Source organism: Ursus maritimus, unplaced genomic scaffold, assembly GCF_017311325.1.
Source record: "Ursus maritimus isolate PB19 unplaced genomic scaffold, ASM1731132v1 scaffold_20, whole genome shotgun sequence".
Classification (NCBI taxonomy): domain Eukaryota; kingdom Metazoa; phylum Chordata; class Mammalia; order Carnivora; family Ursidae; genus Ursus; species Ursus maritimus.
In genome coordinates this window covers 10801431-10818664 of record NW_024424453.1, presented here as the reverse complement: position 1 = coordinate 10818664, position 17234 = coordinate 10801431, and the positions used below count along the sequence as shown (strand labels likewise).

The window sequence follows — 17234 nt, the reverse complement described above, 5'->3', positions numbered from 1 at the left end:
AACAGAAGATGACGTGTACTTGCTAAAAACAAGCACACGCATCAACTTTGTTGTACCGTCCTTCTACAGAAACGCAGATGGGCAATTTCCAAACCCATCTTCCCTCCATCTCTTGAAAAGAAACTTGTCCTTCTCTGTAATTTGTTTCTAAATAGTTTAGAAAATATACCTAGATATCAAAAGTTTTATCTCCTCCTTTTTAAAGATTATAAATTCCTAACCATTTTGATTTTTAGAGATGGTAAATCCCTTCCCTGTTTTTCTTTTTTCTTTTTTTCTTCGCTGGAAATCAACTGGCTTAAGATATCGTTAAGCTCTCCTTCTCTAGAACTCCAAATTAACTGGTAATTGAAAAATGCTTACCCCAAGGTCCTTAAAAATAAATGATTAACATCAATTGAGTTCATGAATTTTGGGTTCTTTGTTTTCTTTTGGTTCCATGATTAAAATATTTACAAGCCTGAAGGAAGATATTCTATGTTTAGATTTATAATGAGGTACTTCAGTCAGACTACTTAGGAATACTAATAAAATCTGAGGATCTTATTTCCAGAACACTTTATGGACAACAGTGGACATTTTTATTCAGTTCATTTTAAAGACGAGAAGATAGCTGTTCGAAGAAGTTAAATGATTTGTCCAAGCACGTGTGTTGCTTCAACAAATTTTGTGAGCACTTTCTTTGTGGAAGGCAGCAGGAAAACCAAAATGTGACCCCTGCCCTCAGGGAACTTACAGTCTAATTGGAGACCACCCAAGTGCAGAGGAGTTGGCAACATCTGCAGCTGTCACTGTAGATGAAGACAATTGAAAAACCTCTTTCCTTTTTATTTTTTTTTTTTTTTTAGAATTTAGTGATTCATCACTTACATGCAACACCCAGTGCTCATCAGAAATGCCCTCCTTAATCCCCATCACCCACTTAACCCATCTCCCACCCACCTCCCCTTCAGCAACCCTCAGTTTGTTCTCTATAGTTAAGAGTCCATTTTATGGTTTGCCTCCTCCCCCACTCTTTTTTTTTTTTTTTTTTTTTAAGAATACTCTCAATGGGGAGGGGTGGTCAGCCCTACCTGTAAGGCATACAGGGGTGGGGAGTTTGTAGTAGTCAGGTAAGGCTTCATACTGGAGGTATGTTTGAGCTGAATCTTGAAAGGTGAGTTAGGAAGGGTCTTGTAGAAGTAAAGAGTAGGAACAAGTGCATAGGGCATGGCTTCAGCTGTTGTGGCCCAGCAATTGTATGCATCCAGCATGGGCAGGCGTGAGGTGCAGGGGGAGCAAGGCGGAGCCAAGCAGTAAACACCAGCTCACGTGGGGGCCTGTGTGCCAGGAGGAGCAGCTGAGCAAGGTCATTTGGGAGCCCCTGAAAAATTCTAAGTGGGGAAGTGACACTTTAACAACATGGGAAAGGCCTTTGGACTTATTCCAAATCCGGAAGTCATAAAAAAAATTTGATAAGTTCATTTATATGAAAAATTTTTAAAATTTATCTATAGAGGGGAAATTAAGACATAAAAAAGTAAAAAGGAAAATAGCAAACTGAAAAATATTTGCAACTCACGTATAGATGAGAGGTTAATATCTTCAACGTATAAGCTCAAAGAGATAAGAAAAAGTTAAGGGAAAAAAACCCTTTAGCAAATTGCAAATTAGAAAACAACTCCACCACCTACTAGCTGTATGAGCTTGGGCATTACTTTATGTCTTAGTTTTCTGAACCTTAAAATGGGACTGATAGTAATACTTTCTCTCAGGGAGTTATTGTGAGGATTAAATTGATTACTAGACGTAAAGGACTTGGAACAGATCCGATTCATAGTAAGCAAGTACCAGTATCATTCAGATGCTTTGTCAGGATAGTTTCATAGGCCTGGTAGGCATGTTGCAGAGGGATGAAGAGTGAATAGGATGTGAAACTAATTAAACAGATTAGGCTTTTCATCCAAGAACCTTGGCAGGAGGAAGGAAGTGAGGGCTGTGGAGAAAAAGCTGGTCACCAAACTAAGAGCAGACACCAGTTTGTGCCTCAGATCCAAGTTTTTTCCACTAGACCACAGCTTTTTCTAAAAGTTGCCTCCGCAGAGTTGGGAAGGATTATTTTTTTGTCTTGTAATGGAAAGTTTGGCCTTATGAATAAGCTCATGGGGAAGTTGACGATTGTCAGGCTATACCATGAGCCATAAATTAAGTGTAATTGAGTGGGGTGGTGTATTGGTGGGTGGATAGGTTTGCTGGTCATTATTTGGGGACCTTGCTAATAAGTAGAAGTCCAAGATAGAGCAGACAAAATGCAGAACTCTGAGGTATTAAAAAATCTGTGCGTTGGGGGCGCCTGGGTGGCGCAGCGGTTAGGCGTCTGCCTTCGGCTCAGGGCGTGATCCCGGCGTCGTGGGATCGAGCCCCACGTCAGGCTCCTCTGCTGTGAGCCTGCTTCTTCCTCTCCCACTCCCTCTGCTTGTGTTCCCTCTCTCGCTGGCTGTCTCTCTCTCTGTCGAATAAATAAATAAAATCTTTAAAAAAAAAAAAAATCTGTGCATTGTAGAAGAGAGTTTGATGGCTTCTCAAAAAGTTAAAATAGGATTACCATATGACCCAGCAATTCCACTCCTAGGTATATACTCAAGAGAATTGAAGACGGTCATTGAAAAGAAAAGTTGTATGTGAATGTTCATGGCAGCATTATTCACAATAGCCAAAAAAGTAGAAACGACCCCAATGTCCATCAAGAAAATAGGTGAATTGGTAAATAAAATGTGCTGCATTCATGCAACGAAGTAGTGTTTAACCATAAAAAAGGATTGAAGTTCTGATACATGCTTCCACTTGAAGGTCCTGTATTATATAATTCTGTTGATAGGAAATGTCCAGAATAGGCAAATTTATGGAGTTAGAGGGTAGATTACTGTGGGGGAGGGGAGGGCAGATTGGAGAGTGAATGCTTACTGCATATGGGGTTTATTTATTTATTTAAATTCAATTAGCCAACACATAGTACATCATTAGTTTCAGATGTAGTGTTCAATGATTCATCAGTTGTGTATAACTCCCCTCCAGCAACCTCAGTTTGTTTCCTATAGTTAAGAGTCTCTCTTGGTTTGCCTCCCTCTCTTGATGACTTCCCGTTCAAGTAATGAAAGTGTTCTGGAACCAGGTGCTGATGATCGCTGCACCGCACTGCGAATGTACGAAAAGTGACCGAATTGTGGGTACACTTTCAAATGGTTAAATGATAAATTTTATCTGGACTAAAAAAATTATTCTTCAGCAACTCTTTGTTGTCTCACTGCCATATAAAATTAGTTAAATTTTAGGCTGAAACTAGTTTTGTAAGATGAAGCTTAACACCAAAAAGGACGAAAAGTCTTTTCTCCGTAGGCCTTAAACTCCGTAGGACTTTTAAGGATATGGTTTTGTTCGTGTATTTCTCTTCTAGTTTTGGTTCTAGTCAGAGTTTCTTAACTAGGGGAATTCCTTTATTCCACTTTGGATTGTTTGGATTCTTTTCTTTGGTCATTTTAATAGTTTCTTCTTAAAAAAAAAAAGAACTATTGAAATGAGTTTGATCTCCTAATAATAAATTTGGAAACAAAAAACATTTATAATTTTTGCTTTCAAAAAAACCTTGACATCTTGAAAACTGCTATTGATTTCAGATCTCCCCTATTAGAAATTTATTTTTGCCTCATGGAGGTATGAGGAATCCATAAAAATTGATCTAATTTAAAAAAAAAAAGTTTAAAAAACATTCCTCCCCCACCTCCTAAACCAAGAACAGTTCTAGGGTGTCACGTCCACTGGACCTTAGCCACAAGACTGCCCTCGGTTTATCCTGTAGGCTTACACGCACTAACAAGATAACACTGTGTTCTCAGTAATTGCAGCCCTTCCGTGGGACAAAACCCGACACATGATCCCTTGTGGTGACCTCTGGGGTGGAATGGTAGGGTCCTCCCGAGTTATCTAAGCATCTCTCTGTCTTTCATCGGCCTTTTAAGTCTCAGCCATCCCAGTTGGATAATCGTTTGATATGAGATTTGGGGGCTGGAAACACCATGAACTCCCTTAATGGCCAGCTTTGAAGGTTTGAGGTCAGCCATAATCTTTCATCTCCTTTTTAAACCTTCAGGAAAATAGTCTATAACTGATGAGCAACCTCCTTATTAAAGTCCCTTTACTAAAAAAAATAAAAATAAAAATAAATATATATATATATGAAATCCTTTCTTAGCTTCTTATTTCCTCTCTAGTATCCTCAATTTCCTTTCGCTATTTTTAAATCACTGTTCCTTGAAAAGGATGGCCTTTGGAACTATTACAGCTATATTTTGTGTGTCCAAGCCCTTTTGCTTATTCTGTGGATACAGTTTTTAAAAAGATTTTTGGTACTAAGCATTTCTGATAACTTAAAAAAAAAAAAAAGAAAAGAACTCCTCAAGATAAGGATTATTCTGCGGGTTTGTGAGTTTTCTAGTTGGAAACTGGGCACTGAATAAAGAAAAAGCAGTATGTAATTCCATGGATGCAGCCTCTTCTATGAGATTAAGATGGGCTTTTTTGGAAGAGCATCATTTGCACAGCCAGAAAGTGTCCTGATGCTTTCAGGGATGAATTTCCATGAGGAAAACTGCTATAAACTTAGGAACAGGTGTTCTCCAGAATATAGCTAAGTAAATAATCAGACAAAATATAATTTGTGGGGAGTTTTTCCTGTTGAATAAAATATTTTTAGTTGATAAGCGAATGCAGACTTCTTTGTTTCTCGTTAACTACCATTATCGGGTTCTGTTTTGTGATATTTATAATAGCAGCAGTTGATACTGATAGATTTCCTTTTGAGGCTTTTCAGTTTTAAGTGACTCCCTGTCCATCTTTTGAGAGTTAAGGAAGGGTAATAATTTTAGGCTGACCCAATAATATCTTCTCATTGAGTTTCAGTTGTCATATAGGCAAGTTAATAGTTTTTATATTGGAAAACAATTGCTCTTTTTTCATTTTCTCTTGCAGAATGTTCTGTACTTCTCTAGTTATATTTCACTGTCATATACTTATGAAATAATGATGTATACCAGTGTCATCTGTTTAGATGTGAGTTTTAATTTTCCCTCCAATACTCTTAAAAGGACTTTCATTTGGCTTCGTACACTGAGTTTTTCTCCTTCTGTAGCCCTTTCCTCTAGTCTCCTCTTCCCGGTGGTTGGTAAAAAGAGGTGAGTTGACAGCCTACGTGGAAGACACCGTGCTTTTCTCAAGAAGGACATCGAAACAGCAAGTCTACTTCTTTCTCTTTAACGACGTGCTCATTATCACCAAGAAGAAGAGGTAAGCCATTTTGTGATATTGCTGGCTGTACATCCGGTTTTCAAGCTCTGTAATTCAAATGCCTGTTATGGTATTATTCTTTAAAACCTCGTGATGTGAGACGTAGAGTTTCCACACGTGGAATCATAGTAGCATCCATGTCTCACTTTCTTGAAATTACATACCCCGTTGAGACTCCAGTCATTGCAGCCAAGCTCTGTCGAGCTGCTATAGTGCGCAAGCCGCCGTTCTGAGCCTTTTACACACTCATGTCCTTGGACTCTCATGACATCCCTGGCGAGGTAGCACTCGTATTATCCCCCATCAGCATTCTTCACACTTCTGCCACAGAGTTTTTGTCTAGAACAGATAAAAGTTGCTCCAGTTGAGAACAAGCTGGGACGCAACTCGAGTGTTTGCAACTTAATTTAAAACCCACTGCTCTTAATGGTTGCTGGTCTAGAAAGTCTCCCTGTGACTGGCAGAATGAGGGCGGTACACCAGTACTTCCTTCTGAAGGGCTAAAGTCAAGCAGCTGGCAGCGTGTCTCACACACAGACGTGCGTGCACACGTGAGCGCACACACACACACACACACACTCCCCTCAGCTCTGTCTTTCTTCAGGGAACATTCTTCACCAAGTGTACTCAGGGGCTTGTAGGATTGTAAAGTATTTTTTTACTGGTCCTTCATAAATACTCCATCTTTCCTAGAATATGAACTTAGAGAAACAACATAAATCTGTGGTATTCTTCCACAGAGGAAGGCAACGATGGTGGGCTGAATTGCTGGCATATAATAGGAGTAAGGGTAGGTCAGGGGTACAGTTTAGATAGACAAGGTGAAGAGAATCATGGTAACAAGCTTCTGGGAGTATATAAAATAAATGTACAAATTTATCATAAGATAGTTTAAATTCTAATTCTCAGTTGCTGACATTTTAGCTTGAAAATTCAAGCTGAATTGAAATGAAACAGTATGAACTTTTCTTTTTGCTTCTTTTAATCAGACTGTATTAAGAATTATTTCAGCTGCTTGGCTGTCCAGCTGAAATGAAAATTATGTATGGTCTACCTTGAAAAGCCATAATACAACTATGATAAATACATAAAGATGCCGATTACTGTTTCTCATACTTAGGAAAATAGTGTGGCCATAACTTCAAGAAGAAATTATTTCTCTTACCTGGGACAGTTTCAGTAGTTCTTTTTTTTTTTTTTTTTTTTTAAAGATTTTATTTATTTATTCGACAGAGATAGAGACAGCCAGCGAGAGAGGGAACACAAGCAGGGGGAGTGGGAGAGGAAGAAGCAGGCTCATAGCGGAAGAGCCTGATGTGGGGCTCGATCCCGTAACGCTGGGATCACGCCCTGAGCCGAAGGCAGACGCTTAACCGCTGTGCCACCTAGGCGCCCCAGTTTCAGTAGTTCTAATAGCTAAGTAAATTTGATAAATAAAAATTGGAGAGGGATTATGATTTTGTATTTTTATGTTTATTTGGTTTCCTATGACCTAACATGTTTCTTTGGCCTTCTTTGAGACGTTTTGTTTTTAGGAGAAAGTAATTATATATGACTCTTCAAATGCCATTACTCTGGACTTTTAACGTCTTCCAGCTGTTGAAATATTTGTTCTGTCTCAATGGACCAAAAGCTGTAACTAAACTTTTCATTTTAGTGATAAAATGTACGTTGACAGGACGAAGCCAATTTTAAATATAAATGTAGCTTTGATTATGATGTCTTCAATGAGTTCATGAAAACATTAAGGGTATTTAAACCAGTATAGTACAACTTTTATTCTCGAACTTGCATAGAAATACCCAATAAACGCAGACTTTTGAACTTGGGAATCAAGGTATATGCTATTCTGCTTAGCTGTGTACTTTGCCCTCCACGGCAGCTTTGGCCATTATATGTAGTGTTGCTTGCATAGCTCTCCCACATTTATTTGCTCAGGTTATGTTTGAACTTGTATTATTGTAAATGAAAGAAAAAAAATATATACAGCTCCAATGAAGAGGGCAACCTTGGACCCTATCTTTGCCTTTACCCAAACTGGGATTTCTTTTTCACCCTTACCAGTTAGCTCGTCCTGTTTCTAAGGTGCTCTTGACTAGGAGAATGGCACTGAAGGCTCACATTGTTTACGACCTGAATACACGGGGAGGGTGACGAGCAGACCACAGAGACTTGATAAACAGGCTCGGGTAAAAATGTACAGTATGCGCAGCCGTATTTACACTGCAGCTTCAAGGAGGCAACTGCGAATGCTTCGCATGCCAGAGACAGCAGCGAAGGAGATACAACAGCTTTGAAGGAGGCAATAATTTAGGCTTGGCTGCGAGGTACAGATAAAGGATAATTACCTGTGCCAACTCTGGAGGGCCGATCCAGCCACCCACTGCCTAATTGTAATCCCAGGGTTCAGCCAAGGGGCTTAGCTGCTGGGTCTGCAGTGGGTTTCAGCGTCAGGGAGGCTCCTGGCTACTGGGGGAGGCTGCTTGGGCGGGTGGTTACTCTCCGTCCTCCGAGCCGGTCTGGCAGCTGGTGTATGCTGAGCCCGGTCGGCAGATGGCTGGGCGTGTGGCCGCCTCCGCTCGGCGGTGCGTGTGTCAGTGCTGGGGCTCGCAGAGCTGGTAGTGACTGTGGGGCTGTCTTCTAGCGCAGGGATTATCACCCGTTTTTAGAATATTAGAGGAAGTTTCAAGTCTCCATTAGCTCTGGGCTGGTTACGGGTCACTGTATTAATAGTCTCTTCTACCAGATTTCCGTTAGACTCTTCTGATGAGAAAGTGAATTCATTGATAGTTGAAGCTTTGACTGCAGGTTATGTGGGTACTTCTAGAGCAGAGTTCTCACCTCGGCACTCTTTTTTTTTTTTTTTTTTTAAGATTTTATTTATTTATTTTAGAGAAAGAGCACGAGTAGGGGAGGAGGGGCAGAGGGAGAGGGAGACGCAGACACGCAGAGCGGGGAGCCCAGAGCAGAGCTCGATCCCAGAACCTTGGAATCATGACCTGAGACCCTGAGGCGAAGGCGGATGCTTAACCAACTGAGCCACCCAGGCGGCCCTGGCCTCGGCACTCTTGAGGCCGGACTGTTCTTTGTTGCGGAGGCTGCCCTGTGCTTTGTAGGATGTTTTAGCAGCACCCTGCTCTCTACCACTATTTGCCAGTAGCCTCTCCTTCTCAGTTGGGACACCAAGAATGTCTCCAGACATTGTTGTATGTCCCTTGGCCGGGGTGGGGGGTGCAAATTGCCCCCGTTTGAGGACCACTGAACCACGGTGATGGCAGACTGCTAACCTGTACTGCCTTCACAATAGGGCAGGTGTGCGAATGTATCAGATCTGACACAGCACGAACAGTAATAGTGTAACAGGGGAACAGACTGCCACGTGTTATACTCCTAGATTAATGAGTAACAACTTATTTATAATTATCCGTTACAGTGCACGGGCCATACCCCATGTCCAACCGTAGGGACCAAGTACTGTTGTGTCCAGTTTTGAAATGTGGAAACTGAATCTAAGACCTAAATATGTTCGAGCTCTCAAATGCCTTATTTTGTAAGGTAGTTAACTGCCTCATTCTCCTTCAGTGCCTTTTATCTGGCTTAAATTTTCCCTCCCAATTTCTTCTGAAGCAAAAAGTGGTTCCCCCTCTGTTAGTTTTTTTTCAGCTGCTATAGCAAAGTCTCACGAACTGGGTGGCTTAAGACAATAGGAATGGGTTGCGTCATAGCTCTGGAGGCAGTGGTCCAACATAAAAACATTCGCAGGGCCACGCTCCCTCCGGTCTCTGGAGAGAATCCTGCCTCACTTCTTCCAGCTCCTCGTGGCCCCTGGGATTCCTTGGCGTGGAGTAGCATAACTCCAATCTCTGCCTCTGTCTTCATATGGCCTTCTTCTCTGGGGTGCAGTGTGTCTTGAAATCTCTCTCTCCTTTTAAGGACACCAGTTACTGGATTTAGGGCCTCCTCTACTCCAGGATGATCTCACCCTAACTTGATTACATCTTCAAAGACCTTATTTCTAAATAAGGTCACATGTACAGGTACCAGGGGTTAGGACTTTAGCAGAATTTTGGAGGACACATTTCAACTCACTGCACTCCCCCAACCCATCACCACTGTTAAATTATGATTATGATCACAGAATGCATAAACGTGCTTAAGAATAATGTCTTAAGCCAGTTGTAGAACACACTTTTTTTTTTTTTAATTGACTGATGCCATTTTTTCATTATTTTGGAATGACATCTTGGTCATGTGACTCGAACACCCCTTTCTGGAGGGCTCATAGGTTACCTTCATCTGCATCTTCTCCTTCAGATCTGTTCCTTCTCCAGGGTCTCTCCCCTCCTTTGTTAAAGCCACCTCCATGCATCGGGGTGCTCACAATAAACTCAAAAGACTACTTTGGCTCTGTGTCCTCATTGCACCCCCTGTCCAGCCATCACTGGTCTCTTAAGCAGCCCGTGGAATTGCTTCTCTCCTCCCACATTGCCAGTGCCCTTGTGGAGCCACCTTGAATTCACCTGTAAGACACACCTAACTGGAGTCATGCCATCATCCCTCCGTCCACTTGACATTCCACAGCCGAATGTAAAAGTATGCTTTTTAAAGGACACTTCTACTCAGTCTGTCTCTCGCAAATGGCCCTTCTGTGGTCCTACCTTGTATTTAGCCTTACTGAACCACCTTTCTAGCCACAAGGACCTGGCACATCTTTCTTTCTTTACCAGAATTCTCTCGCTCCCCACGGATCCACTCCACCCAAGCCATTTCTCGGCAAAGTCCTTTTTATTCTTGAGGTCTTAGTTGAGTTGTCACACCCACTGGGAGTTCTTATCCAGTCCTTGGTAGTGGGGTCATTTCTGTTGCTTTATGGTCCCATAAAACCCTGTACTTTCTCTGCCATAACATTTGTGTTACTATGTGTTCGTGTCTGTCTTGTTGACTTTCGTATCCTTAGTGCATAGCCCAGCAACCTGGCCCGTAATGATCATTTAGAAATGTCTGTTAAATTTGAACCAATTGTGGAAATATAAACAGTTTGATTAATATAGTACTCAAAGGGCAGACCCCCTCATTCTACTCCCAAGCTAAAATTTCTTTGAATTCTCCTTTATTTTTAAAGGATGTGATTTTGGTATTCTGCTCCATTATATATTAATTTTTGATTAATTTTGGCAAAAACAAATCTGGACCTTTGTTTATCATGTGGCTTATCAAATCTCTGGAGTTTTACCTATAAACTTACCCATAAATGCCACATAACCTCAATTTCAAAAACATTTAGGACTCTATTTGCGAAACTGTGCTCTACAGAGGAAGTGTTTTTAGGCCTGCTTTTATTTTGTCCTATCATTATCAACTTATGTTTTGAGCTGCAAGTAAAAGTGTAATCATACCAGAGGGTTTAAGCAATAAAACCAGTGAATCATCACACACACACGCACACACACACAAAACAAGAAGTCCGGTGAGCTTGAGAAGCCCTACATACTCCATTTCTCTTTGGGAGATTCACTGTTGGATCCCTTAGGAAAGCTTTTGGCTATATGTAACAATTCCCAAATAACAATGGCTCAGATCCTCAAGACAGTTACTTCTCTCTGCAAAGATGTAATGAAGGGGGGTAGTCTGGGCCCCGTGATCACAAGTAACCCAGCCCTTCTTGTCTGTTCTTCAGCTGCACTCCGCTCTGTCCACTTTTTGCCCGCATGCAGATAGCTGCGCGGTTGCAGATAGCTTCTGCGCAGCCAAGCATCATGATTTCCTTCAAAGACACAGGCTGAGAAACAGAGGCAGACCAAAGGGGCTCTTTCCTCAAGCAGCACTTTTCTTTCTTTCCCTTTCTTCCTTCCTTCCTTCCTTCCTTCCTTCCTTCCTTCCTTCCTTCCTTCCTTTCTTTCTTTCTTTCTTTCTTTCTTTCTTTCTTTCTTTCTTTCTTTCTTTCTTTCTTTCTTTCATCAGCAGAGGAAAACCTTCCCCAGACAATCCCCTGAAGACTTCTTATGTCTCATAGGTCAGTCACGGGTCCCAAGACTGGTCATTAAAGGGGAGGCTGGGAACGCCGGCGAGTAACAAAGGGGAACAGGAGAGCCGTGAGTGTTTAGGTCCAGCCGGGATGCATCCCCTGCGGCTGGACACATGGGACACGGCAGACAAGAAGCAGGGGAGGCTGACAGGCGATTAGATTGCAGACAGTTCCAGCCACAACCAGGAAATCATCTTTTCCACAGAACACTAATTAACATACAAGTAGTTTGGGAAACAGAGAGAACTCTGTAAAAGAATTTGTGCTTGCCTTTAGGATAACCGCGGGGAAGGGGGTGGGGCATTCGTGTCAAAGAAGCCGGAAGTGATTGGAGATTCAGAACCCACTTCTGTTGGTGGCTGCTGGTCATGCAGCTGTGGTTCACGTGAGCATCTTGTCGGTAGTTCCTTTTTGTTCCCATCAGCCGAGATGTGTCCTTCAGCACGCTTGGAGCGCACAGAGACATGGGCCTGGTCTGGGAGTTGGGCATGATACCGAAAGAATGCAGAAATCTAGTCTAGTCTTGTTGTCTGTAAGAGTAAGCGTATCGTGTTCTGATTTGTTTTTTCATTCTTCTCCTGAATTTTCCACCCACGAACAATATAACCGTGATGTTTTCAGGTATTCCCTGCAGTTAGATGAATAGTAACAGCAATAGTGATGATAAGAACCTATATTATGGAGCATGTGCAGTGTGCCATTAACAGTGCTCAGAGTGCATATGCGACATACCATTGAGTTGTCATAGCAACCTAGTATTAGTAGTATTTCCGTTTTATGGCTGAGCACCCTGAGGCAGAGAGTCTCTTTTTTGAGGTCTCTCAGCAAAGGTAGGATTTTTTTTTTTTTATTCAACAGAGATAGAGACAGCCAGCGAGAGAGGGAACACAAGCAGGGGGAGTGGGAGAGGAAGAAGCAGGCTCATAGCGGAGGAGCCTGATGCAGGGCTCGATCCCAGAACACCGGGATCATGCCCTGAGCCGAAGGCAGACGCTTAACCTCTGTGCCACCCAGGCACCCCCACAGCCAGGATTTTAATCCGAGTTTCTGACTCCACAGCCTCCTCTCTACACGATTTCTTTATGCTCATTCTTTTTTAACTTCCTTTTTCTAGACTATTTTCACCTTTCCCCCATCCTGTAATGTCATTGGGAAAAATAGCCAGAAACTTGCACCTTTGTATAAATACCCTTACTGATCGTAGGAGATTAGAACCAGTACCAAATTGCACTTGTGAGCTTTCCTCTGCTTTTAGGTAATCTAGCATCGGAGTGTAGGGAAGAGTTTCCCTTTCATAGCATTTCCTTCCTGAAGACATTTAAGGCCGTGGACTCCTACTTCCTGATTCGTCGTTCCATAAATGTTATATGTATTGACATAACTTGGACTCTAAGACACATTACAAATCCTCACGGTTTTAAAAAAGGATTTTCTGTAATAGATTACTACCAGATCATTATCATTAAGTTCGGGAACTTAAGTTAGAACTTGATGGGTTTTCCCAAGTAGTTTGAATGCCCAGTGGCTTAAAGCTGGGAAAGCTCCCTGGAAAGGGTCATGGCCTGGCTTGACCCCATTTTGGGTTTTTCCATTTTGAAGGCTTTCCTACTATAGAAGGCTGAAGTCACCTGACATTGTCTCTCTTCCTCTGCAGAGTAAACTTCTTCCTCGGGAAATTAACTTTAAGAGAATCGTGGATAAAGGAAAGGACATAATATTCTCTTACTCAAAGCACTAGTATTCCTTGAACATAAACCTTGGTTATTTCTGACCACTGGTGCTATCAGGTTTAAATTCAAGATGGTGAAATGGGGTAGGAGAGGCATGAGAACCCCATTGCTTTTCTTGTCATTCTGTTTTTCTCTGGCTACCCACATACCCTTGATTCCTCTAACGTCATGAGTAGTTTGGATATCGGTTCCTCTAGTCCATAGGAAGAGTTGACATTGCTATTCAATGCTGAAAGCTGTGATGGCTGAGAAACACAGTATCGATGTCTGGGGTCAAGTAGAACTTGGCTCAAATCCTGGCCATGTGGTCCTGGGCAAGTTACTGTTAATCATTTTAGAGCCTCAGTATTCCCATCGGTAAAATGGGTTTAACAGTTCATCTTCCTCTTGGAATTTCTGTGAGAATTAAATAAGATAATGCACATAAAGCTCTTAAGACAATGAATACTTCCGGGGCGCCTGGGTGGCACAGCGGTTAAGCGTCTGCCTTCGGCTCAGGGCGTGATCCCGGTGTTGTGGGATCGAGCCCCACATCAGGCTCCTCCGCTGTGAGCCTGCTTCTTCCTCTCCCACTCCCCCTGCTTGTGTTCCCTCTCTCGCTGGCTGTCTCTATCTCCGTCGAATAAATAAATAAAATCTTAAAAAAAAAAAAAAAAGACAATGAATACTTCCTGCTAAGTGACTGATACATGCTGAGTATCATTATTCCTAGTATTATATCTCTCTCTCTAAAGATCTTGGCACAAATCAAGTTATTGCCTTTCTGCTTCTAGATTATTTTATAGTTTTAAAAAATGGTTTGAAACCTTTAGCCAGTGCTACATGTCTGATAGTTGAAGTATACCAGGGTCAAACCCAATTTATGGCCCCTGATATATGACCTTAGGAATAAATGCGTTTAACTCAATGCCTTTCCCGCTCCATCCGTATCAGACGGCAAGTGAGTGAGTGATAACCATTGATGTACTTTTGTTCTTTTATAAGTTGATGGGAATCACGTGTACGCTTTTGTAGTAACAATTCTCTTGCAACATCCCTTACAACTGATTAGAAGACAGTATAACTTTGTAGCTGAAAAAAGTGAATTCAGTATATTTTTTCCTTTCATTCAAGGAAGTCAGTGGAAGGACACCTGAGTGTGAGGATTACTTAGTAATTTGTAGTAATCCTTACCAACTTAAGAAGCTGCTGCCTACCTCTTCTCCTGAGCTTGTTTAGTTCTGGGTACCCCAGGGAGAAAGCTTCAGTAAGGAGCTAACAGCCTCTCAGCCCTGTCCATCTCCCCTTTCCAAGGACCATGAGTTCAGGGCAATCCTGCGTGCAGCCAGGGTCCCGGAGATCCGTGGTGAGAGAAGGAGGCCTTTCTAGTCCTGCGATGGGTCACTAGCCATATTTTTTGGTGACAGTGAATCATATCAGATCCTTATCTTACCAACAAATGTGGTCCTTAGAACTATTTGTTATATTGTTGGCAATGAAATAGGAAGCCTGAGGCATGTTTGTTAGTCTTCAGAATTATTTTGAGGAACTGAGCAAGTAAGCCTGTTTGAAAAATCAGTCTCTGGATAAATATCATGCCTTGTTTTGTTGGAGTGCTTGCCAAACTATGAATTTCTTGACCCAGGTGTTTAGTTCAAATCATGCTTAGTCCACTTGGCCATTTGCAAAGTGCCTGTCATTACCAAGCGTTTAACAAAATGTCAGGCAATCAAAATGCATGATCTGTGAGGAAAATTAAAAATAATAGCTAACATTTACTGGTTGTGAGCCAGGCATGATTGTTAAGAGCTGTCTGTGCAACGAGATAATTAAGTATATTATCTCACTTAATCCTCACAACAGTCCAAGGAGATTGTGGTATTGTTATCCCCATTTTACAGATGAGAAAACACAGAGAGGGTTAGTAACTTGTTCAAGATCATAGTGAGTAAGTGATAGAATTGGGATTCTTACCAGACATTCTAAATCAAGTCTCTGCTCTTACCTATTATACTGCACTTCATTACTTTAAAATTGTACAGCACTTCAATAAAAACTTGTTTGTATTATTCTAAAACTAAGCTTTAAAATTGAAATCAGCATCCGTCGTGTGACATAGTGTTTCAACCTCTTAACTCAAAATAAATTTCAGTGTAAGCCAATAGTTTTCATCCCAGAAATGTTAACTCCAGTATCTTTATTCTCCGTAAGCACAAGATCAAATATGGGGATTTAGAAATCATGTTTTCAGAAGGGAAAGAGAAATTGAAATCTGCACAGGAAGAATTCTTATACATGTCTTGAAGGAAAGTAGGAAGAATCTCCTTTGATTGTATAAAACCTCCTCAGGTCGTGTGAATCAGCACACTGGGAGAATGACAGAGCTATCCTAAATCCCTGAGGGAAAAGCAAGGGGCTGGGAGAGGATCTTGGAGAGTGACCCAAAAGAAGGATGACTAAGAAATGTCACAGGGACATTAGAAGAGGAAGATAGAATTTCAGCATGTCACAGTGCTTGACATCATCAAATTTTGTTATGTTGAGATGTTATGTATGATGTTAAGGAGAATAGTACTGAAATTCAGGTCATTGGATTGGGTGGGGTGCTGGGCCATGATGGCCTTGGGGAGCAGTTTCACCGGCATGCAGGGACAGGGTCTGAGAAAACGAAAAATGCAGGCAGCTGCTAGCTCAGGAGACATTTGTCTTGGCACTGGCCAAGTAAATGTTTTTCAGAACAGGGAACCTGAATGCATGTTTTAAACAAAGGCCCTGGAAAGGGAGCTACTGCACAGGTAAACAGTAAACATCACTATTTTGATATATGCAGAAAATAATGTTGTTCTGGATAATTCTTGATAGCATCTTTTCTTCTAAATTTAACTCTTTTATGAAAGGAAGAACTGGAGGTGCTGGTTGGGTTTTCACCTGTCAGATTTTGGCTATAAAAGAAAATTCCAGGACAGTGCCATGGTCAAATGTGAGACGACTCACAGGGCTGAAGAGCAGTGGGATTGTGGGAAAGCTGGCTTACACAATCCTACCGTTCCCCTCACCTCCCCCATCACATCTTTCCTTTACCATGTCTGGCTCCTTCTTGGTCAACTAGCCTAATTCCCATTCCTGGCCATCCTTATTATGTACTTAAAGTAAAATGTTTGCTAATAAGGGTTAAGGTGGGAAGGTATTTGCGTGTTTAAAAGCACCACCCCCCAGGCACAAGGGAAGCCTGATGGGTCTATGACCAGGAGAAAGACCTGTTCTGTCACCGCCTCTTCTCATGACTTTTAATGTACCCAGAGCTTGGGTCCAAGGAAATATCCTGGTTACTGAATGAGATTGGGGTCCAAATTTTTTTATTTGTCAGATGGTTCTTCAGATGTTCCAATATTATTTGGTGACTAACCTGTTAGTTCCCCATAGATTTGAAATGTCATCTATACTATGTCCTAAATTCTCAAATGTGTTTGGGTCAATTCGTGAACCCACTGTTCTGTTTCACTAATCCATCTGTCAACTCATGCCTCAGGCCCAGTCTTGGAATTACTGTAGTTTTATAATATGCTTTCAATATGCCCAAAGGCTGGATCACTCTCATTCTTTTTCAAAATCCTTCTGACTGTGCTTACTTTTTTTGTATATTTTAGAATCAGCTTGAGTCTTCCCCCTCTTCACCACATTCCAGAAAACCCTGTGTGTACTTCATTGGGATTGTGATAAAATTATATTTCGATACAGGAAGGATTGATACCTCTATAATATCAAACGTTCCTATCCATTCAGGCCGCCTTCTGAACCACCTGGAAGCTGTTTTCATATAGCAGAAACCTGTTAGGTTTAATCCTAAACGTGTTACGGGTCTTGTGGCTATTAAATAAGATGACTTCTATTACGTTTTCTGACCGAGTGTCATTGATAAATAGCAAAGCTTTTTTTTTCTTCCTTAACCCAACCACTTTGCTGCATTCAGTCTCACTTTGTAGTATCTTTTCAGGCAATGATGTCATCTGCAAATAATCAGTTTTTTGTAGGGCAAAAAAAATTCCATCGCGCAACAGTCACTTCAACTATACCCTCACACATCCACAGACACAATGCGTTTATTATTCTTTTTTTCTTTGCAAGCTTGGCTTGTAAAGTATTTGAAATGTACAGAACGTTATCAAACACTAACATACCTA

At 41.5% G+C, this 17234-nt stretch overlaps 1 protein-coding gene across 1 annotated transcript in view; it reads left to right on the top strand.

Annotated features, from left to right (window-relative positions):
* Positions 1–17234, top strand: part of ARHGEF26 (Rho guanine nucleotide exchange factor 26) — a 117289-nt gene that overhangs the window by 79246 nt on the left and 20809 nt on the right. The window contains exon 10 of the mRNA XM_008706933.2: positions 5165–5319. Within this exon, the coding sequence (XP_008705155.1) occupies positions 5165–5319 (155 nt within the window). The remainder of the gene's footprint in view (positions 1–5164; positions 5320–17234) is intronic.